This window comes from Anser brachyrhynchus (assembly GCF_964034855.1).
Source record: "Anser brachyrhynchus genome assembly, chromosome: 2".
NCBI classification, from domain to species: domain Eukaryota; kingdom Metazoa; phylum Chordata; class Aves; order Anseriformes; family Anatidae; genus Anser; species Anser brachyrhynchus.
This window is the reverse complement of record NC_137695.1, coordinates 96,272,947-96,297,418: the sequence shown is the minus strand read 5'-3', so window position 1 is coordinate 96,297,418 and position 24,472 is coordinate 96,272,947. Positions and strand designations below refer to the sequence as shown.

At 35.8% G+C, this 24,472-nt stretch overlaps 1 protein-coding gene across 6 annotated transcripts in view; it reads right to left on the bottom strand.

Annotated features, from left to right (window-relative positions):
- GABBR2 (gamma-aminobutyric acid type B receptor subunit 2) overlaps window positions 1-24,472 on the bottom strand; it is a 477,830-nt gene that overhangs the window by 182,211 nt on the left and 271,147 nt on the right. For all 6 annotated transcript variants that reach the window (XM_080580419.1, XM_080580424.1, XM_080580420.1 and 3 more), the window contains one exon: window positions 19,572-19,632. In XM_080580419.1, coding sequence (XP_080436545.1) covers window positions 19,572-19,632 — 61 coding nt within the window. The remainder of the gene's footprint in view (window positions 1-19,571; window positions 19,633-24,472) is intronic.

Genomic DNA, 24,472 nt, shown 5'->3' with positions numbered 1-24,472 from the left:
CTGTTTTGAAGATATCCAATTTCCAGCTTCTCTTTTCTTAATAGAAGCTTCCTTCTATACACCCCACCCAATCCTTTCATTGATTTTAAATACAAAACTACCTGCTATCTGAAACTCAATAATATGCTTAATTATCTAATTCCCATTCACTTCAAACAAATGATAATCATTTATTCTATACCTTGACCTAGAACACAGTGTAATTTAATAATCAAGAGAGCACTATACACATAATTTGGTGAAAAATCCATTTGAAGAATCTTGAATTTCTCTGCTTCTTGCATGAGACATTTTCTTAGAGGAATCTGTGTATGACTAATTTAGTTCTACATAGGAAAGAAAACAAACCTCTTGAAGATTATATCACACAGAGTTATCACAACTAATCTTTGCTAAGGGCATGTCAGGTTAGATGATATTTTTCTGAAGCGATGTTACTACAACTTGCATAGCAATCACAAATAAGAGAAAGAGGTTTAAATCCAGGTTTAAAAGGACTATTTCCAAATCAAGTTATAGTTTTCTCAAAATATTTGGCTTTGGGTGAAAATAATACATGAATTAATGAAATCAACTTACAGTTCAAATTACTGTATAATTTTTTTTTCTTTTCTTGTTAAAAATAAATTAATCTTGCAACCTTATTTGATTTCCAAGTAAAAGCAAAAAGTGCAAAATAACTTACATGTTTAGACCTCTTTCTCAGGTATTAGACAGTATTATGACATTTAGTAAAATTTAGTAATTTTTTACAAAAGTATTAGAAAAGAAAAATTATACTGCAGAAGATTTAAAATTATATATTCACAGACAGAGTGTAGTATTTTTCACTGTAGAGTTGTGATTGACAGAATACTCTGTATTGGTTACAAATTCGATGAGAATGCTCTAAAATGAACTAAATCTTAATTTAATCTTAATTGTCCTTAGTAGAAAAATGTATCTTGGGTTTTCTCAGCAAGGATGCTTGGTTTTCATATTTACAGATTTCATTTTTTTTGACTTCAGCAGTAGCAAAGTATTTCTATGAGATCTAAAGCCAATGCATAATACATGGCTGAAATTGGTGATTTAAACTTTATTATATGAGAAATCACCATAGTTTTCAAACATACAGAACAACAAACTGAACTGTATTTTATATAGCTCGTTAATTTTATTGTAATTAATTCTTCCCTTTCATAGCTACTACACTGTTTCTTAGTTAGAAGACTTGATGGTATTCAACTCTTTAATCTTACACGAGTACACTGCAGATTTCCATCTCTCAGCTAAATTGTCCAAGCTCGTTTTCAAGATATTGGAGAAAACAAGGACTTTTAGAGCATAATTTGTGTTGAATACTGTAGACACATAGTAAAGTAGAATAAATAGTAGAATTCATAGTAGAAATTTATGAATAGTGAATTTCATTCTGTAAGTGTCTGTATCTCTCTTTACGGTGGACCAAGGCAACTTGCTCAGACGTAAATATCTGATCTTGGACAAATGAATCCCACATGCTGTGACAAAATGCATTTCAAGAAGTTTTTAAATGTTTCTGGAAAAGGTGGGGAACCTTTAATCTTATTTTTAATAAAACGGTTAACTTTCATCCCTAAAAGATGACTGATTTTTTTCTCTATTGGTTATATTTTGGATTTGACTTTTTATGGGTGTCAGGAGTGAGTGATTTCATCTTCTTTTCTTTCAAAAGAAAGATGAATGAAAATAAACATAGATCTCATAAATTATTCCCTTCTTACACAGAGATTTACCATTCATAGTAGCAGAGTTTTGAAAAGACTTAAAGAACAAATGTTTGGAACAAATATTTGTAAAAAGGCCACAAAAGAAAGCAATAACTGCTTAAAAAATAATAAAAATAGTAATAATAAAACAGTACTGTCAGTTACACCTATACTAATAGATCTGAGCACACAAACAACAGAAACTATGTTTAGCCAAAGATGACTGCTTTTGCATAGAAATTTTTGGTCTTATTTCTTAAAATTTCCTAACACTTTTGCTAGCTTATTGGTTCTCTTTTCCTGGTAATGGAGCACTTAAAAGGTCAAAACTTGAAATACAAGTTAGGGAATTTCCACTTCTGTTTCCAGTTCTGTTGACCAGGAAATATAATGATGCGTTTTATCAAAAACCTAGGCACAAAGGTCAGACACAAATATGGGCAATTAACAGTGAAAATATATCCTAGAGCTAACCTAGTACTTTTCTGTGACAAGTAAGAGGAATTCTTGCTAACCCCATTCAGCCCCCTAGCTCAGTCACAGGAGCACTCTGACATACAGCAAAAAAGAGTTTAAATTCCTCCAGAACAATGAGGGATCAAAATTAATCTCTCCCACACTGCAGATGAATGCCCCAGCTCCTGGACTGTCATTTTGTGCTTTCTTTGTGGTAAATTAATTACTTAGCTATTTATAAATAGAAAAAGAAAAAAAGAAAAAAAAAGAAAAAAGAAAAGCTCCAGGATGAAAGACTTAAAGAGATTTGCCCCAGAACTATCAGGAGCAGTTCAGTAACTTCAGAATAAAGAAAGACCTTGATGCCAATCCCTGCTCCACATGAAGTAGAAGATGGAACCAAATCTGAATTATGCACCATCCATATAGGTGCTCTGCCTGCACACGTCTTGAACAAAGCCTCGCCTTACCAGACACCTCCTTGGAGCTGAAGCCACCCAGGAATGTGAGAAATCACCTATTCTGTCCTGAGGTACTAGGTCTTAGTGTGCCCTATTGTAGCTGAGTCGGGAGCTGCACATCTAGCAGACAAACACTGCTGTAAATATGGGCACACTGGGAATTTAGGATCAGGCAAGCATCTGAGGAACAGCCCTAAGGTTCTACTTTCTAAAACCAATATAACAGGTAAAACAATTAAAATCTTTTCAGTGGACTCCGTAATATTGAGTTACTGAATAAAACAAATTTATTGTCCAAACTCAGAAAATAATTTTCACCTGGCAAGCACAGACAGTTTGGGCACGTGTCAAAACAAACAGATGAACAAAACATTCAAAATGAGATATGATTTACTGTACAGGCCCTTCTGTAAACACTAAACTCTATACATACATATCTTTTTCATTTGTACCTCTGTGAGCAGGCATTGCAGCAGACTTTCATATGCTTGATGTATCTGCATTTCTTCAAGGAAATTAGGATTTGTATTTCATATGCCTTAAGAGCATATTTTCTGTAATTGGGTACTTATTATTAAAAATAGTTCAAGGTTTTGATTGTATACAACGAGATCAAAGCAGGTTGCAAAACAATATCTTAAAAGTTAAAAATAGCTATAGCCTCAGATGAATATTTAAGTCGTGCAAAATTAGGTCTCTCATGTTGTCTGTCAGTATAGGGTTGATTGTACGAGGTGCTAGAAGTCGTGAATGCCTAATCAATTTAGTATTCCAGGATCTACTCAGAAGTTTGCTGGATCAGGCTCAGAGTTTACAACAGTACAACTAGACCGTCTTCATAAAACACTGCTTAATTAAAGTATTTGTATATACAGCAGTAATTCATCACACCATAAGCTACGGCTGATTAAAACCAGTAAGCTGGTTTTACATTGTGCTCTCATTAAAATCAACAGTAGGGCAGGGTTCCTAAAGGCTTGACCCACTTCCAATGCAATTTGACCCAATTCTATGTAATGCAGTTCCATTTATAGTTTATCTGTTTGGGTTTTGTCCATCTAACAGATCAGCTATTGATTTCTACACAACAGCACAATTTACAGAATCATTCCAGATGAAAAGGGGAAACATCTATTGTTCATCTTTGTTTGTCCTTGGCCACCCCAACAGGATTAATTGTCTGACATCATCTTTAGTAGATAAAAGGCTAGTTTGCTCTGAAAAAAAATGCGATGTGGATGGAATAACCTTCTTGGCAGGTTGTTCTACTGCCTGACTATCATGTAGAGTTACCCAATGATTTTGTTGACATTTAATCTAAATATTCCCATACATCTTTATCTAAATTCATAATTATGGACTAGAGGGAAAAATCCTATCCTTGAGAATGGCAGCTAAATTGTAGTATGGGAAGAGAAACCTACTGTGTGTACAGAGCAGGAAGCTCTCCTCATGTTTTAAGCCTCTAAGGGGCACCCACATCTTTTTGTTTAGGTAATCAGTGGTAATTTCTTGAATAGCAATACACAAATCTCAGATGTGGCAATTCTCAGAAAACTTTTAACATCTGAGAAAACGTAATACATGGGAAAATATTCTGGTCAAAGCAGAAAGGAGTTTACCAATATTTCAGGGACTCTGATTACTACTGGCCTTCTACAGAGACTGGAAAATGCAATTTGCATAATGGCAACAGAAGGCATGCTGTATGTTGTTGATGCTGGGTCTGTGACAAGTGTATATGTACATCACTATTTTAAATACAAATTTAACCAATTGCAAAGTTAATATTAGATTAAATTAGCATTAACTAATGCTAATTAATAGAAAGAATTGAACCTATTTTTCAAGGTGTTTCTTTTTGTTGTTTTTTTTGCAGTCCCACAGAGCTCTATTCTGGGAGGATACCAACAAAGATAAATACGAAAGAATTGATGGAGAGAAAACTCAGAGGAATCTGTAGTTTGTGTTTCCTCTCTTCCCATTCTGTGCAGCCTTCCTGTTTCCATACTAATCAAGAAACTATTTATAAATGCTAAGTGGCAAACCATTTGAATGAATTAGAGTAACATTATGAAACATTTCAGCTCTGTGTTTCTGTCTCCATTCTGAGCAATGTGGCTCAGGAACAGAAGTTCACTTCCTTAATACAAAGTGACTAAAAGCCACTCTCATGACCTAATCTTTCACCTAGTCAAAATTGGGTCTGTCAGCATAGAGTATTCCAGTCTTTTTATCTGGATCCTGAATAAGCTTACTTCAGCTACTTGTAACTTTAAACTGCTAGAGATTTTCAACATTAGTTATTCTATAATTTTAAGAATAGAAGGGAAAATTATTTCTGAGATTTAACCTTTAATCCTGTAATTGTTGACTTCTAAGTGCTTGGTGTACGGCATGCAAACGTCACTTTTCTCTCTTTTGCTCTCCTCCTTTTTTTTTCTTCCTTTTTTTTCCTTTTTTTTTTCCTTTTTTTTTTCCTTTTTTTTTTTCTTGTTTTTAATACTGCTTGCAAAGCCAAGAAGATGAAAGGAAAGCAAGCGAATGGAATATACCTACTCTTAAATAAAGAATTTCATAATATTTCACCCTAAATTCATTCCAAATGATGAGAATATAAATGCCATCTGGAATGAATACTGCTTGAATGAGGGTAAATTACAGACAGTCATGAAATTAATTATACAGCAATAAAGGATGCTGCTGAGCCACTTTGACACCTGTTCTTTTAGTCTCTACATTAGTGAGCTGGTGAAAGTGAGAAGCAACAAGTACTGCTAAGGCTTAGAAATCAGCTTTTCTCTTAACATTCTTTACATCAGTAATTTGCAGTTATCTGGGGCTCAGGAAAAGCACTGCAAATTCAGGGGCTAAAATAAGCATAATTTTAATGCATGCCAAGAGTGCATGGATGGCAGAATCTGCTGGAAAGGTGCAGCACACATTTCTTCTGGTGTTTGCTGCCCAGCACAAGGAAGTATGCATGTAGATTGTGAAAGCTGAAGTTATCCTTCCAATAATTCTGCCTGTGCTCATATGGGATATGAAGTCATGCCAGGGATACTAGCTGAACTGCAAAAACTTTTTTTCTTCCTATTTCTCTGTCCATGCAGGAGCAGCCAAGATTTTGCTAAATGGGAGAGCCTGAGGCCAATAACCACAAATAAATTGAACCTGGCAGATCATTTAACATAAACTTTTATTCCTTTTAGGATCTCACACTAAGAAAGTCTCAACACAAAATTCCACTAGGCAGAGGTGGGGAACTTTGCAATGCTCCTACCTAGACAATTTTTCTTTTTTAATTCAGTAAAAGAGAAAAATAAAAAAATAAAAAAAAATACCATTATTCTGGCAAGAAGATCTCCTTTGTCAGTCACAGCAAATTAAGGGGAGAACAACTTGGAAAACCGCTTAGATGTTCAAGTTTTCAGTTACAAAGCTGAGGGAGACACTTTTTCTCCTGGCAATTCATCTTACAAATAATTAGGGTTAGGATTTGCTCCATCTGGGGAGAATCCACTTTGGGTAGCATTTTCAAAATGCTGAACTGCTTTAGAAATATGTGTCTTATGACTTACTTGGCTTTCCCCTTCAAATGTTATCTTGGATATTTCTTACATTTAGTCAGGCTCTTCCTTAAATGTAGCTAGATCTGAGACATCTAAAAAACCACCCTAGAACTCTGGTTAAAAAATTACTAAAATATAAATCAATAAGGGAAAACAAGAGCATAAGTCCAATTTGAGCCGAGAGGAGGGATGGAATATTTACCTGCTGATCCAGGGCATCAGCAGGGCACTCTGTATCCATAGGGTACATGTACATGTTTTTGTTACATACAAGCTCGGATTCCTTCCCAGACCACGTGCTTCTATAAGCACTACTGATTTCAGAGCCGGCCCAGAGTTGGAGTTACCTGCACCAGTAATTTTAACCATCACAGTACATCATCAATTGGCCTAAAGCTGCAAGAGTCTTGGGAGGTTTTCAGTGATTAAAACAGGCCCACAGTGCTGAAAAATGAACCTGTAACACACAGGCAACAATCTAGCATCTGGCTGCAGGTTATTACTTGGAATGTCAGCTGAATTTATCAAACCTGGGATATGAGCAGTTAAACAGCTTCTGGTGATCTATAGCTTCTGTATATAATTGCAAACTTAAATCCAACTTAACATTTTCCAGGTGTGAAAATTCATGAATGATTTTTCAAAAATTTCGCTCTCTTCTCTAAATTCAAAAAGCCCTTCATGTAGTTACTGACCTTTGTGATTCATACTTTAGGGGCCTTTCACAGTCTTTCCCTTTTGAGTGGGAAGCATAGACTAAATATGTGAACAACTTCCTCCTTTTTATCAGGCCCCATGCCATTTACTAATACAGCACAACATTTGCCTGCTGTCACATCATACTGCCACAACCATGCTCCAAATGTCACATTAGCAAAGTCAGGTTAAAATCACTTTGTGTTATAACATTTTCCGCACTGACCTTTTGAAGGGCCAGAGTGAGAGGAAGGCTTAGCTCCTATTGCTCTGAGTGGGAAGCCTCTGCTTCTTTTCTCTTCTAAATGCAAGAACCACATGCTTTGTATTCAAGAACCTGTTGTAATTGTCACATCCTCACAATCCACCCAACTTTCTGGGTGGATTCTTCAAGCACTCTTGTAAAAAAAAAAAAAAAAAAGTGAAATTGATTGCTCAAGGATTTGGGTCCTTTTGTACATAAGACATCTTGTTCTTTCCAATATGCGGGTCAAAGAGCACAAATGGAAACAGCTCAGAAATCTGCTTCTCCTGATGCTGTCAGCTTTCCATTTTAACACAGCTCAGGACAGAATGTGGAGCTATTTGCCTCATAAGGCTTACAAATTACCTGACCTTTTTAGATGACAGCAGGGGATCTGTATTACTAATTTGGGAACTATAGCATACTTTTAAATGAGGCAAGGATCCACCATGACTTTATGATAGGTAGGAATATATGTTTCCTTGTCCATAGGGACAAGCTATCCAGCCTGTTCAGTGTAAAATATGTTGTGCAGCTGTGCAGGATCATTTTAGGGGACATCCTTTCAGAAAGGTATTTCTCATTTCCTTCTTCTTCAAACTAGCCCTTATTCATAGCCCTAAGATGTTCCAGCCATGGACAGGGAGGCTGTGACAGAGTCTTCCATGTCAAGGGGGGTTCTGAGCCCCCCTACTGAGACCAGACAAGTGCCATATCTAGTACAATACAAGGAAAATGTTTATTATACATATACATTCCTACACAAGGGATTAACCATCAAAGATTGCATATGGTCTTTCAAGGTGAAACATGGCCTGAATTCGATGTGCAGAAAGCAGCTTAAGGAGGAAACCTGTGTCCACTGCATGGACATTAAAGAAAGCAGAGAGGACTATGCTGGTGAGATAGTGAGGTAACAAACAGCTTTGTGTCAGTAGTCAAGGATCATATAAAGTAGCATTTAGCTCTAAATCACAGTTCCCTATTCCTGCCTGACCCTGTTTCTTACGTACATGGTATTAATTTGATACATTTTTCATTCTGGCAGTAGTTTAACAAACTGACTGTTAAATCTTCTGTGGTGAAATCAGTTTTTTAAAGGTTGATGTGCTAGATATATCTAATGAATTAGTTTACTTACGAAAAGCTCATCTCCTGCCCGCCATAGTCATTTAAGGGAAAATAATACATGTACTCCAGCTGAAGATAAAAAATACCAAGATGGCTGGAATTGTAAGAAAATATTTTTCTTAACAACCCACACTCACGTTCTCCTTTTGGTTTCAGTTTTTGAATCAATAACTCAAGAGTAAGATAACTATGACTCAGCCCCTTCCTCTCTGGGGACAAGGGGAAGTTTGAGTCCACGGTAGGATTTTTTTAGGGTTTTTCCTAAATCCTAAATGTCTATGTTTTTTTGACTCCCAGAGTCTGCAAGGGGGAATTTTGAAAAATGAGCTTACTCTGTGAGCTTACAGTGATTACAAAGGGTCTATACTGCCACTGGGAATAAAGAAATTGAAAGCTACTATTTCCTGAACTGGCATCCCACTTAGTTTCTTTTGAAAGGGTGTATGTGTAATAAATTTCTGTTCAAACAAGCCAGCAAAATTCACTGAATAAAGAGATGCTTATCAGGGAAGTAAAACAAATTTAATATAACAATTTTAAGTAATGTGATTCAAGTTAGAAAATGACACCTATCCCATTGCAGAGTATTATTTGAGGTTGGACATTTAGAAACAAAAGGGTAGAGAAGCTTGTCTCCTCCTAAATCTATTGATTACATATGCTCATTTTCCAGTACCATGTTTACAGAATCAGTCTTTAATTCCTCTACTAGATTCCAGTGATGATGTACGCAAACAGATTGTTTTTAAAGAAACTAGAAAATGTCAGCTTAGAGAACAAGGGGCCGATACAATGACTGCATGACCAGCTATACTTGGAACTGAATTAGTACATACAATGACAGAACAAAAATGAAGAATGATGAGTTTGCAGAAAGGGGGACTAGTAAATTTAAAATGGAATTTAGTCTTTTCACGCCCTTTATACAAAGCTAATGTCTGGGTTAATAGTGTTCCTCTGCTGTCAGTGTTTTAGTATCAATGACTTTATGACTTCTGTATGATTCACAACTGTTTTTGATCACCTACACAGAGAACAAACCAATCTTCACTGTTTTTCAAAGTGTTTCTTGTTCGTCTTGTTTATCTGTAATAGGTTTAACTCTCACAGTGATCTTTGTTTTCTCCTAGCACTATGATAATATTGCCTACAATCCCAGAACTAGCTCTCCAAAATAAATTTTTGTCAAAAATTCTCTGTTATAGAGTTCCGTTAACTCAGAGAACCTGTCAGATGTTATAAACTTATCTCAGTATGTCTAGCCTACAACTGCACAAACCTTTACATGCTGGGGTGATATATTATTAAATAATGTTTTGCTTTTTTTTGTTCAGATGCTGTAATGTCAAATAATAAATCTATGCACTTTTAGTGACCCAGATAAATTTTATTTTCTTCTCTTCTATTCATTAATTATTAAAGTTGTTCTATCTCATGGGTTAGTATCTGTTGGGGGAATATTTGAACTACAGGTATGGTGTCATTGATGGTGTCATTGCAACAGACCACATTCTCTATTAATTATATCAAATGAAAGATTTTCCCGCATTATATACCAGGGTCTGATGGATTTCTCAGAAATCTTCTGGTGTTTTTTATCCCCTGTAGAAATTTTATTACAACTGTTTCCAGAAAAAGTGCATCTCTCCAAGATGCCAACAGGAGAGAGGTTAGGAGTCTGAATACTGATTGGAAAAAAAAAAAAAAAGTTACAATACAATTAGGAGAGCTCTGAAAGAGACATTTGACAATTCTTTCAGGTCTTTTTCATCTGCTGTTTCTTTACAGTTTGATAATTTCTGGTCACTTTTTGGAGCTGGATATGTTAAACTTTTATAGAGATCAATTACTGTAAAATTCTTTCCTGTTGCTTTCCAGCCTTTTTTTTTCTTTGCTGATGAAGGTTTTGAAATGTAGTCCTTTTCATTGTTATTTAAGAAAGTGCCCGAGACACTTTTGTAGAAAATAGGGAGAGAGACTCATCAGTCCCTATGAAACAGTTTGTGCCTCAGACTATACCAGATGAATCGACGTGGAATCCTATGAAAACTACAGCTATTTCTATAATGCCTGTACTTGTCACAATAATAATTACTTGCACAGTCCAAGTCATCTCTCAGGGGATGAACTGCTCCATAAAATCTTGTACAGGCACACACACACACAGATAAATAGGTCTCCCCTGCTTCTCACACAGGCCTTCCTCTCTTGCCTGGGGGCAAAAAATTAAACCAATTCTTTCCAACTACTCTGTGCTGGTTACTACAACTCTGGGTTACAGAAGCACCCAGCTACTGTTAAACTTGCTCACACAAATGCTGATAGCTGCAAAGCTGTGGTCCCCCAGAGCTCTGTTCCCAAATGAAACGTTAGCTGCCAAATTGCTTGTTTTGCTCCTTGGTATATCTCTAGCTCATAGCCGTGTTGTTGCTGCACTGATAGCAGCACCCAAGCTTCCTAGCTTAAAAACTAGCTCAGGTAAAACCAAATAAGCTGCTGTGACAACCAGTGGCTGCAGTATTGGCATATCCTTTCTGTATATCCTCTCTGGCCCTGGAATTTGTATCCACGCAATATGATTTGTTTCAAATGAGGCAACTCTGGCAACTCCACACACTTAATCCCTTTAATCTTTCTTTATGCCCTAAGACCCCAAACAATTTCTGTAGCTCTTATCTGTCTTTTCTCCAGTTTGACAGTTCTCCTGCAGAATTTGGATACATGAATCTCAATATAATATTCCATGTTTACATATAAAAATTAAAATAAGTAAACAAGTAAATAAATAAAAGTAAATTATTCCAAGAGAATAGGTTACAAGAGGAACAACTAGAACAAGGGAAAAACATTTCTGATAGTATTTAGGGAAGAAAAAGATAAAATAGGAAATGTGTCCAAAAAATCATAGGTCTGATAAAAAACAGCTAGAAACAATCTCTTTTATGTTGTCATAGAGTCAAGAGAGGAGTGGTACAAAGGTGAGGCAGTGCTGATAATAAAATTACAGATGAAGTTCAGTGCTAGTAAGATACAGAGTAACATATAAGAGAAAAGTAATGGCAGGTATATATACAAAGTGGTTGATACTGATAAGTAACGAATGAATAGCACCCGGGATGAGACCTTAGGCTTACTGTAGCTGATACTTTGAAAACATCACTGCTGTGCTCACTGGTGGCCAAAGAGGCAAGGAGAGGTTGAATGTGGCAGAACAGAATATTGGGAAAATAGTTAAAAATAACATGGAAAGGTCATTCTGTGGTTTGATGTATGGTGATGGATATTTCAATGTTATATGTGGCTTTCATTATGCGATCACAAAAACGGTATAAGAGTATCAAAAGAGGTATGGGATTATTAGAATTATAGAGCAGCTTTTTTGTAAGGAAAAAACTAAGTGAGTAACAAGAGCTTTCCTTTCTAAATGAGAGTTATTGATGAGAAGGATCTGTAAGACATGAATGGTATGGAAAAAGTGAATAATGCACAATTATTCACCACTTCTCACACAACGAGACCAGGGTATGCCCAATGAATCATGAGATAGATGGTCTGAAACAAACAAACAAACAAAGAAACAGATGGAAGAGCTTTAATCATTCCATGCATAATTATTTTTGTGAAGCTCATTGCAACTGGTTGTGTTGAAGGCCAAATTTATAAACATATTCATGAAAGATAAGACAAATTGGTAGAGGATAAATCCACCAGGAACCATTAAACTAGATATTCAAAAGACACCCTCCAATTCAAAAAGTCATGAAGATGCTGGCCTTTGGAAACTGGGAGGATATAAATGACAAAAAATTATTCTATATATGCTTGTTTTTATGCATATGCCCATAACTGAATACACAATATCCTTCACTCCTGGGCACTGTCAAGTGGATACTGACCTAGACAGAGCTTGTCATCTGACCCAATACTGCAATGCTTCATGAACCAGACATACGATTAATTTTCCAAACAGAGAATCAAGTACTACAGCATTAGGCAATCGAAACACCAAAATATCTGCACTTCAAATTCCACACCTACAGACATGGGAAGAGTTGCATTTTCTATTGAGGGTTGTCAGAGGGTAAATGGTCTCTTATGATAGATTACTTAATTATCAGTGTCTTTTTTTTTTTTTTTTAAAGTATGTGCTTGTGGGGGAAACACCTTTCAAGAACTTACTGAAAGTCACTTCTTTAAATGCTTCAACAGAAGAGGAGACACAACACTTCCCTTTCCTAGTAGCTATTTAAATAAATGGTTAGAAGAGACATCATGCTTGGGAAATCCCATGTTTAATTCATGTTCTGCATGAGTGGACTGAAATGTTTACCTCTTTCTATTCATGTCTGGGTTATCCATTTGCCTAGGTATTGACTCTCACTTTTTGTTCTACTAAAAATATTGCAGCAAAAAGTTCACGACTGATGGACCAGAAAACAAAGGGACAGAAGGCCTAGCACTACATTAATGATTATATTTATGATCCTCACTTGGATGAGGGATCCTCACCTCTTCTCCAGCCCTGGCCCCAAAGATTACTTGAGAATTTTACATTCAAATAATACATCAGATCTAAACAAAACAAAACATAAAACAGATGCTAGAAGAGGAACAAAATCTGTTTTCTCCTCACAAATCACCTAAACAGTCTACAGTTTCATGCTTATCCTGTCTTTTACTAGAAACTATTCAAAGAAATACAACAACTGGTATTAGTAGTAGACAGGTATTTGTAAATAGATGGGTATTTGTAAATTGAATGCCAGAATCACATAGCATACACTGCAATAGCTCAAAATTAAATAAAGTAGTTCTAGCAGGGGACTCAAGATGTACAAAAAGTCAGTTGATTGTCACCAGGCACAATGAAAACACCTATGACACTTTAGAGGTCTGTTCAATTTGTTCTTCAAAGGTTTCAATGGTAGTGGTATTATGATCCCTTCAGAGTTTAAATATCCTTTTCATTAGAAAGTCTTTCCTAATTTGTGGCTTAAATATCCACTGATACTATTTAAATCCCTTGCTTCTCAGCCAGACGATGAGGGTAGGACAAGGCAATTTTTTCTGTTTTTAGCAGAACTGTCATATGTTTTGACCATCGTGTCTCCTCTTCTCTATGCAACCTAGATATTTTGCTTTTTCTGATGAGGTATGTTTTTAATCCTGTCATCTTTATACATTTTCTTTAAATCAGTCCTGGACACAGTAGGTAGCTGTAGACTTTTGGCACCGGCTAGAGTAAAAGTACACCATTATTTATACATCCCAGTACAAGATTTTTCTTTTTATTTATTTATTTTTTTTCTACATGGTTTTGCTTATTCATATTCAGCCTGTGGTCCACTGTAACCCCTGGCTTCTCTTACATATAACTATGGCCTGGTGAGCGTTCCCCATTTTTTATTTACCCAGCAGATTATTCCCAATGTAGCACCAGGCATTTGACCTAAATAAACAGAATTCTGTTTTTTCCTGATTATTTCTTCAATTTGTTAACAACTTTTTGAATGCTTGTCTAGTCCCCCTGGAGCTTGCTGGCTCCCCTAGGGACCATTGTACATTTGATAACTACACATTGTAGTTCATCTTCCTAATCAGTAAAGACAATATTCAGTGACTACAGATTTAAGGCACATCCTTTCAGGACTCTCCTTGCTATATCTCTCCATTTCAGGAAGCTATTCTTTTCAGGAAAATGAGACTCAGTTTTGTGGACACCCTCTAGCTTCACATAGACTGTACTCTCCTAAATTGCTTAAGAAAGTGTCACTGGTAGCAAAAGAGGGAAGTTGTACTGCACAGAGGCAGTGTGACTGAAGCACAATACCTAAAATTTTTGAATCATCCTGCTAAATGACCAGATTTAAGATGAGAGCACCAACATGGTTTTGTATACCACAGTTCTACCAGGATGAACTGGTATTGAAACATTTGACAGTACGTTGAAAACTATTTTTAAGGAGGATTTCAATTGGAAGGGACCTATTAAAAGTTTCCACGTTGCCACAACTAATAGCCTTGGAGCTGAAAAAAGTTACTGTCTATGCATTTGCATGTGGTGTGCTAGAAAATTGCTACTACTCATGCTGTTACTGTTTATTAGTCTTCAACAGGATGTACCGATCACTAATATAAAAAATTAGTAGTCAGGAAAACATGAATGGCCACAATCTAACTACACTGCTTCTGATATGCAGATACATTGGAGTTGATATTCCATTTCTTAGGGACACCTAAGATTTAGTTCACCAAACTAAGTTTTTTGATTGCAAGTAAAGCACTCCGGTAAGGATGTCAGAAGCAAATTTTCCCAATTCCTTAATTTATTCCCTTTTTGCATGCAAAATGATTCTTTAAGGATAGAGTTATCTTTTCCATAAGAATCCAGCTATATTTACTACCCAGGATAAACAAAACAAAAATTTGTTTTACGTCCTTATTGTTACATGAAACTAGTGAGTCTTTATATTTCACTATCCACATTCTGCTCAGCAAGCAAAATTCTGTATTCTTTTATTTACTTTTCCCCAAAGTTCATATCTGACTATTCAAAGGTGATCCTTAATCTCGGGGGGGGAGTGGGGGGGGGGGGGGGGAGGGAGTGGGGCACAGCCATTGTTAAGGATTTTATTCTCATTTTGTATGTATGCTGCTGAGGTAGAAAAATCTGAATCCACTGATTCTGGATGTTTACCACCACAGACTCTGGATATTTGACATGATACATTTCAAACTTGATTTTTCAGAGTTTTAACTGAATATTCTGTGTCTGTTGGATTATACTCTTTCAACGTTATTCACAGAAAGAAAATCACAAACTGGTTCTGCAGGATATATATTGGACAGTATACCATAAATAGAAGAAATATTGAAAGGCAGTTAGTCTCATTATTTATATGAATCCTTACGAGAGAAGGAACCCAAAGTAGTTTGACTCTGACGAATTGTATTTAAAATAATAGAAGAAAACTTTTCCAGGGTTGAATAGATGCCCCTGGAGAACAAGATGTATCTGTAGGTGATTCTGGAGAATTGCTAATGTCTCCTTCATTGAAATGGTTGTGGACACCGGACAAGTCAGAACTGAGTAGATGAACATAGATCACATGAAAGCAATCCTGGAATCTCGTGTACCTTGTTCTTGACCACAAAATAGACATTTGTTTATTTGTATCTGTTGAATAAGGAATACCTAGGGCTTTTACTGTAGAAAGTCAGTAATGGCTTTACTAAGAAAACCAATGGTCTTAAAAACACAGCCTACTTCCTAGCCAACTGCCTGGGTTTTGAGTTGAAACTCTTGAATTCTTTGACCTTTTCTTCCCAAAAGGACACAGCAGGTAACCATGCCTCTGTCTTCAAGTTTTCCCAATATGAAGTACCACAAACTTTTCCTCCTACCTACAAGAAGCATGATTTATGTACATTTCAGTGCTGTTTGTTTACAATTCAGCTTTACTTTTCCTTTCCAATCTATTCTAGCACCAAAGTCTTTTAGGTTTTCTCTAATGCCTGACAGAAATAGGAAAATGTCTGAAAGCAAGGTGCTTTTTAGGCTCCAGTCAGATGAATCAGCAATGATCTACCCCAGTGAAGCACCCTGAAGAATGGATATGTATCTGTCCTTGCAGCTTCCTGTATCACTGCAATTTTCAGTCCCAGTTTTGCAGCTTCCTTCCCTGTTTCCTGACATGCACACAACAGTTGCCAGGATCCTCTCTCAGCTTACAGTTGCCAGGATCCTCTTTCAGCTTCCACTAGCCAAAAGATTTTGGCCCATCTATTCCAACTACACGTTTGACAATGACAATAGTCCTTTAATGGCACCAGTGGAAAAATTGCTTCATTCAGAAAGATGCCAACTTTCAAAAATTACATGGATATTTGAGCTAGACAGGCAGACTGATCTTTATTTGTCTGTAAGGTAGGGGAACAAAATGCTGTTACATGTGCTTTGTGTTCTCTGCTGAATACTAAATCATTCCTGAGTGATATTCACAATCTATACATCAGTAAGTAGTTTGGTCACAGCTATCCCTGGCACCATCTGTTTGACCACTTGCAAAACTAAAAGAAGCTGAAAAAAGGGAAATGACTAGCATGAGTTTGGGAAAAATTACATCTACCTCCAAAATTAAGGCAGCTATTCAAAATCTCATCACAGTGTACTGCAGTTACCCTCTGAACCCTCATGGGCTGTTTTCCCATGCCTCTGGCAGATGTCATTGTCTACTTTTCCAAAGCCAAAATGTTTGCAGATAATCTCATTAACACAAAGGTTTCCAGCAAAGATTTTGTGTTAAGGACACCTGGACAACTTTCTCTTTTCAACAGTTTGTCAAGCAGTTTGCAACATGGAGGCTTTCTTTTTCCAGGGAAACATCAAATTGTTTGAGTTTGAGCACTGCCCTTTGAACCTGGGAAAAATGTCTTGCTCACTGCCTGCCTTCTCAGTTTTGTACCATTCTGCCTTTTAAGCTCTTGTTAGAGTTGTCAGGCACAGTCTGTCCAATGCTGCAGGAAACAGAAATTGAAGCTCCTGAGTCCACCATAGACTGCGTTGTTTTTCTGCTCAGGCAAATGAGGAATAGAGTTTCTGGCCAAGAAATCCTACTTCTCATATATGATTACCTACTTGTTTTATTTTTCTGCATTGATTTGCTGGTGATAATTGTGTGTTTTCATTCAAGCTATTAATAAAACTAGAAACCATTGCAGACGAAGAAATGACTGTGGAAGTGCAGAACACTGATACTGATGATTCCCAGTTACATTTGGATAATAAGCTACTAATGCGTTTAATATATGTTATACACTGTTAACTCTAATCTCATTTAAAAAAAATAATAAAAAAGACATCTTTGATGTTGTCTTTTCTTTTCCTAGAAATCATGATGATTTGTATCATAGTTCATAAAAAAATGTTAATGAATTAGATATATATCTATCTCAAGCCTGATAGCACCTAACAGCTATAATTGCAAAGGAAAAGCCCATTTATTAAGTACTGGATTTAATTAGCTTCTTTCCATTATTTGGATCTGCTCCAATAGTCCAAGATTTATTAAAAGTTAATGTGAATGTTTTGGAAAGCTTTCCAACCAATGTTTTAAAGATTCTTTTTTTAAAAATTAACATTTTCTACAGGTATTTTCTACAACTATGCCACAGGTATAAAAGCCATGTATTAAAACAGTAACAATGAAAGAGGAAAAGAAAAAGTAATCTGTTAATAGCTGGAATAGCATTTCTAGTTAAAAAAAAAAAAAGTGTTGTTTTTCCCTATTGTTTGTTTCTTATTGTGAATATAATTTCTTATTTCAATTTCTTATATTTTTTGTACATTGTTTTCATTTCCCAAGTTAGTGACAACAAAATTTAAAACAGAATTCAGATGTGTTGATGGACTGTTGCTTGTGTGAGAGATAATCCAGCCCTTCTTCTGCATTTCTCCATAGGATGCATGGGTTACAATGAAAACAAGTAGGCTTTTTTTCCTGTAGGTTGATGGGAAACATTTGGTTGATTATCAAAATCCTGGGTATGGGCCTGAAGCAGTTCTGAAACAGCCATTATGAAATGGCAAGGAATTATAAAATGGGCAGCTGTTTCCTCTGTTCTTATTGACCCAACAGTACTTCAACTGATAGTAAAGTGTTAAATAGCATCTGTTGCAAAACTGGAGAACATTATAAAGAAACTCAAATTTCAAAGGTTGGCAATAGAAGTTTGTCTAAAATTAGCTATCCAGGTCTTCAGCTGCTCCTCTAGATTAGTTCAGAAGATGCATGTCTCACCTCCCCATGATCCCCTATCACATCATTAATACACAGAGGGAATGTGCCAAACTTCCTCCTCACTTGGATGCTCTAGCAGGGTGCAGTTGCCTTGGGCAGAATGCACAGGGCCTCCTTCAGACTTCTGAGGAATAAACACCTCACTCCACTTGTAATATTTACTGATGATTCTTTCATGTTGCTGTAAATGTTGCTACTATGAAAAAATGGGAGGAAGGAGAGAAGCAGAGGAAGCAATAAATATTTATCATTAGTGTTGAGCAATAATTTCTAAATTATATTATGAGATGGCGTCTGCAAAATTTTAGTGGGTAGAAATGCTTCAGGGAACATCAGTTAATAGCATCAGTTGTAGATGTGAAGACAAGAACAATCCTTAAGATTGCTTTTGTAAATTAGAATGAGTAACAAATCCCCTCAAGTGCATTGCTGTTCATTAATAATAATGCCCATACAGCAGACAATTTCTGCTCAAAGGATGAGCCTGTGAAACTTGGTCAGCAAGATTATGTTTAAAGTGATCCCCTAAAGAGAAAGAGTGAAAGCCTCTTTCTTGTGCACTGCCCGAGAAGGATTTGCCATCTCCATTTCTCACAACTGCTCTCACAAGACCACACAAATGTAATTATTTCCAGCTTTATCTCAGTCTCAGACTAGGAATAAAAACATTATTTGTGTTCTATGAGCTTAGAAACAACTATGACGCGTCTTCTGTGAATTACCATTTCAGCAGAAAACTTTATCAATAAACACCTTGTCCCGGCTGCAAACAACCCTTGACAAATCCTAGTGTCTGCAAGGAGGGGCTCCATCTGTGGTCTCTGCTGCTGAGACCATTCCCTTCAGAAGAAGCTCAGGCTGAGGGGATGCAGCAGTCTTGGTGAGTCACATTGCAGGAGACTGTTGCCTCTAAGGGATGGGGTTAGCAGTTTGTGTTCTTTACATGCTGAGGGTCTGCCTCCAGAAGCAACTTTTGGCAACCAGTTACTAAACATCAAAAGCCTTCAGAGAGCACAAATGCTAACTTGAAAGAGCTTAAGAGAAAAAAAAAAAAAAAAAACAAAAAAAACAGAAAACACACACACAAACAAAAAATAATAATAATAAAAAACACCTCTCCAAGACACTCTTCTGATTTGATTTCCAGAAATGACTGTACTAAGGACTGGGTACTAAGTGGATCGGTGCAGTTTTTCCGACAGCTGTTGACTGCTGCTATAGATCTATAGTTTCTATGTTTATGTGGATTTTCTTCTAAGAAAATACTTGGAAATATTTCAGAACACTATGTGTACAAAACACAGTACTTTAAACAGGTAATAAAACTCATATTTTTTTCTAAGTACCTTGCTGCATCTTCCAAGCACTTTCTTTTAAAAGTAACTGCACATATTTAAAACATTATGAAACAAATACAACCGATACATAAGTTTGAAACTGCATACATAATTGTAATGAAAATAAAATCGTTTGTAACCTACCTTGGAACTGCGTAAACTTGATGGTTCCCATCCTCTCTCCATTTCTGAAAACAACTTGACCCTAAATAAAATAAATAAATAACTTTTAAAAGTTTTATAAATCTCTCCTAATATAGTTTCATTAGAACTGCAGTTATTTTTCATTCATTATTAAAATACCCAAGTAAAGTTTAAACACTGAAGATAGTAGATTCAGCCAAGATTGAAATAACTCAGTTAACATCTCCTTAAAGATTTCTTCCACATACTTCAAATGGCCTTAGAAAGTCGATCAGTGTCATCACCCACAGTTCGAGTGTGAAAATGGAGGTACAATAAAGCCAACAACTTGCTGAATCCCAGATGACTGTTTTTATCTAGGATATGAAAGTTATTAAAAGTCATGCAAGAAATGGTTCTACATTTCATTCATCATATGGTTCTCCAAATGGCTCTTTAATCTACTTATATCAATGAGTATGGATACCAGAAGCTTTTATGGTGTGTTTTTGTACTATATCAGTATCTATTTCCAAGCGTTATTTTTTAAATGTGATCCCTGTAAGACAGGGCTACCCTTTGTTATGTTACATGTTGTTACACTTTAAAATAAGGTCACCTCATCACCTATCCCTGAGGCTGAATCTCCTCACATATCCCTAGCAAATTACTCCCATCTTTCATCCCATCTTTCTGAGTTAAATTAAGAATACATCTTTTTAATTTTCTCCTTACTTCAGCTATTTTATGATGGAGTGTGAAAGAACAGGTTTTCATTCATTTATGCTAAGTAGTATTTTTAATATTTTGAACTTACAGTGGAATGCTGAATGCTGTCAATATAGATGGCTGTTTTACTCCACCCCCAGTTTGGATAATTATCATCATCCATCCCCATTAATCTTTGTTTTAGCAGATATTAGGATAAGAGAAAACAAAAAAGCATGTAAGGCTACATACATTTCTTTGTGTGTAAGTCCCATTATGGATAACCTTTCTGGTCACAAAGGATGCAAAACACAGTCATATTCAGTTTACAGAACAATGCAAGAAAAAAAACTTAACTTTTACACTTGCTATAAAATCTAATCTTGTATAAATTGATTATACTATTGTACTGATATGCTGTCAATCGGAATTTTAAGAGCAGAAAGAGACTGACTCACTGAAATCAGCTGGAACCATACCAGGGGTGTGTAGTGCTCTTGGGCCTACAAAACACTCACCCCATGTTTCCTGCAAAGCTACAGAATACCATTCCCCTTTGGTAAATACAAGAAGACACATTTCAACAAGTGTAAGCTACCATGTGATAAGGATTAGAAACCAAAAAGTCCAATCTGTGACAAAAAAGAGAGCAAGAGAAATGAACAGTGGTAATAACACAGATTCTCTCGACAGCTACAGAAGTGCACAGGAACTGCTCCTGTCGAAGCCCAGCTGGAAATAAATCTAATTCAGTGGCTACTACCAGAGCTCAGGGAGACAACATAAAACATTAGCAGGCAGATTTATGCGTGCGCCTTAGCAACTTTCATCTAGATCTCCCTTAGTTTGGAGTAGTATTTAATATCCCTTAATTTGTTTGAACATAATCATAAAACAATTGCCTACTTCATTTAAATAAAAAAATGTAGAAAACGTTAAAGAAAAGACTTGTGAAAGGTGCTGTGCAAGTATCACTTAATGCAGATATATAGCAGCACAAGGTCAATGCAGTCATAAATTTTGGCAAAATTCTCGGTTCTGTGGCCTGTGACAAAGAATTCTATAGTTAAATTTTTAACAGTGTGGATAAATTACTTTTTGATTTGCTTTTAAATTTCTTGCCTTTTACTTTAACTCTGTCTCCTCTTATTCTTTCATTACAAGATAATAGTATTGCAAGTTGTAGTTTACTGGAGTGCTGGAGATAAGCATACAGCAAGAATCATTGCTATCATCTATGATGGCAGTCATCTATGACTACCATCTATTATTGACAGTATAATATACCTACTCATGAATTTTTCTGGATTCCCAGTGCAATTGGTTTGCAATATTATCATTGCCTCTTGTAATATCACCGTACATTTTCATCATTCAATAGGACAGACATATACCATATGCATCTGCTGACTAGAGATAAATATATACAAACTCATTGACATGTTATGAAACTATCAATTGAACGTAGATGAGATCTGAATGTTCTGAATAAATGTAAAAAAAATGGATAAATACATATGAGGAAAAATATTATCTATATTTGTATATAAATTGAGTTACAGAAATATTTGTTTTTAACAACTCTTTGCTAAGATTTATTGCTTAGGCTCATCTAACCAGTAGAAAAATAAAGATATGGATGATGATGAGGAAAGAATTATAGAATAACTCATGCGAAAATGTCCTTGTTATCTACAAAATTATTCAATCACAGTATTTTACCTTCAAAAAAGCTTACTGAATAATGTTAAAAAGTAAAATGGGTTATTAAAAGGAATAAAAAATTTCTGAATACAATTTGATGAGTCCTGACATTGTCTTGGGTATTTCTGACAAACTACAGCCGTTATTTTATAAAACACAAGACTATTACATTTGGGGTAAAAAGGCTAAACAAACATACAATATTTTTTTAATATTCTACTTTGTAAACTGATATTATGGCTATTAAGACTGCTGTTATGGCTATTAACCAGTCAGTCTTTCAGAAATCTGTTTTGTAGAAACAATGGGCTTATGGATAGAAACCATGGATTTATGGCATGAGAAGTGAGTTAAAATCTGATGGTGTTCTATGGCCCATATCAAGTCATTTGTTTGTTATCAATATATCATACCATAAGATTTAGCTAGAGAGTTATTTTCTTTATAGTTGAGATCCATAAATTATTATAACTATTTTTTTTTCTTTATTTAAATAGTGTCCAGCACATGTGCGAGGACAGACTGGAGTTTATGGTGTGACCCACGGTAAGGACAAGATCTGATGAAATCCATGTGGATATAATAACAGGCAAAATCCTCACTGTGTTTTGGTGACAATAGGCATAGTTAGATACTGATTAGCAAAGGGAACAGTGATTATACAGACGAGAAGTACTTTTCAAAAGAAAAGTAATAGAAGTAATGTCAATACTGACTTCAGAACATGATTTTTGGATTCAAACAGTATTTCCCAGTCATGTAATTATTTTACTTCAAGAGATGCAAAATATGGTCTCTTCCCTTAACAAACATTTCAATCACCTAGAAAGTGAATTAAGTTCACTTAGATCAAACCACATATTTTATTATACATTAAAAAAGTTAATCAGAAAGAGATTTCTTCTTAACACACATCATCCCAATGGATACCAATAGAAATCACACAGAAATCATAGCGCCTCTTTTATTTGCTTCGATCTACAATCTACAGACTTTTTTTTCTTTCTTTTAAAGTCATTTTCTTCACCTGTTGCAAAAGTGATGCTACAGTAAATACCAATTCTACAACAGATCTGCCCAACTCTGCGCTGTGGACAAGCACCTTTGCACTGGCAATTATTCTTGAAAAGTTGGTGGGAAGAAAATAGTAAATGTGTGACTTGGAGACTGATACACAGCAATGTGAACAGAAGGTGGAAGAGAAGCTGAATAAGCTCAGTCTGGCACAGAGTTCTTGAAATATATTTCATTATTGCTAAAAGCTGTAGAAGTTCATGTTGTGGGTTTTTTTCTTTTGCTTATTTGTTTTGTTTTGATTTAGTGATATCTCCAAGTCCAGCTACTTTTCTTGTAATTGTTTGGCCTTTTTTTTTTTTTTTTTTCCTAAAAAACCACAGTTTTTTAACGTGTATTTAAAATGATGAAAACCAGAACTGGACTAAACATTTCAATGTTAGTCTCACAACTGCCACATACAAGAACATGACCTCCATGTTTCTTCTGCACACTGCCTTCTTCTATGTGCTCCATTTTTTATAAACCTAGCATTGTTTTTGTCCTACTTGCAGACACTTGGTTATACAGCATAACTGCATTTCATCTCATTACTAAAAAGACAGTTTCCCCTTGGAAATGTACAATCTCCCTAGATGTACAATCTTCATCTTCTTTTCTTGAATTTATGTCATTTTAAGTCATCCGTCCTTTATTTGTGGTGAGAGTAAGAAGTTCACAACAATCATCCATTCATACTCATAAAATATTAGCCAACATTAGTTTTAGTTTAGACACACGGGACTTCCCCTGTCATCATAGCATTGTTAGTCATTTGTCTACCCGTGGAAGCAGCTGTTTCGTATATTTTATTTTTTTCTTGGTTGATATTAAGTAGTTAACTTTGCTCTATTATGAACATATTAAGTTCTTTTCTAGCTATGGAGCTATCGAGCACTAGTATTTATTAGAATTTTCTTTGCATTATCACTGACAGTTTTATTATTCTGCTCTGGACATAGGCCCATGCCAATATTAAAATTCTTTCATTTCTCATACACTGAAATGCACAGCCAACACATTTTTTCATTCATGTCTTTCACTTCCTTCATCACTCTATAAAAGGCGAGTTCAGAGCATTTCTAACTGCTCTGTCAGGGACAGGTCTACACTTCAACTATCACTTCATTTACTTTATTTCTGCAGTGTCTCAAGTATGTTAATCAGATAAATAAACAGCATTTATTTCATGATTTTCCATACCATGCCGACAAAAAAAGTCTGCTTTAGTCCATGCATTTTCCAATGTGCCAATACTTTTCAAGGGTTCCTCCTGAGTTCCACTCCACTGGCCAGCAATCTGCGATACTGTGCCCTACGGGCAGGTCATCTCCCCATATAACAGTGCTTATCCCTGGTGGGTTTCCCTGAAATGCCCACAGCCTTCATAGTCACACTAGTTCCAAAAATGACTGTCAGTAGTTTTTCCAAAAATAAACTATCTCGGTCACTTTGGG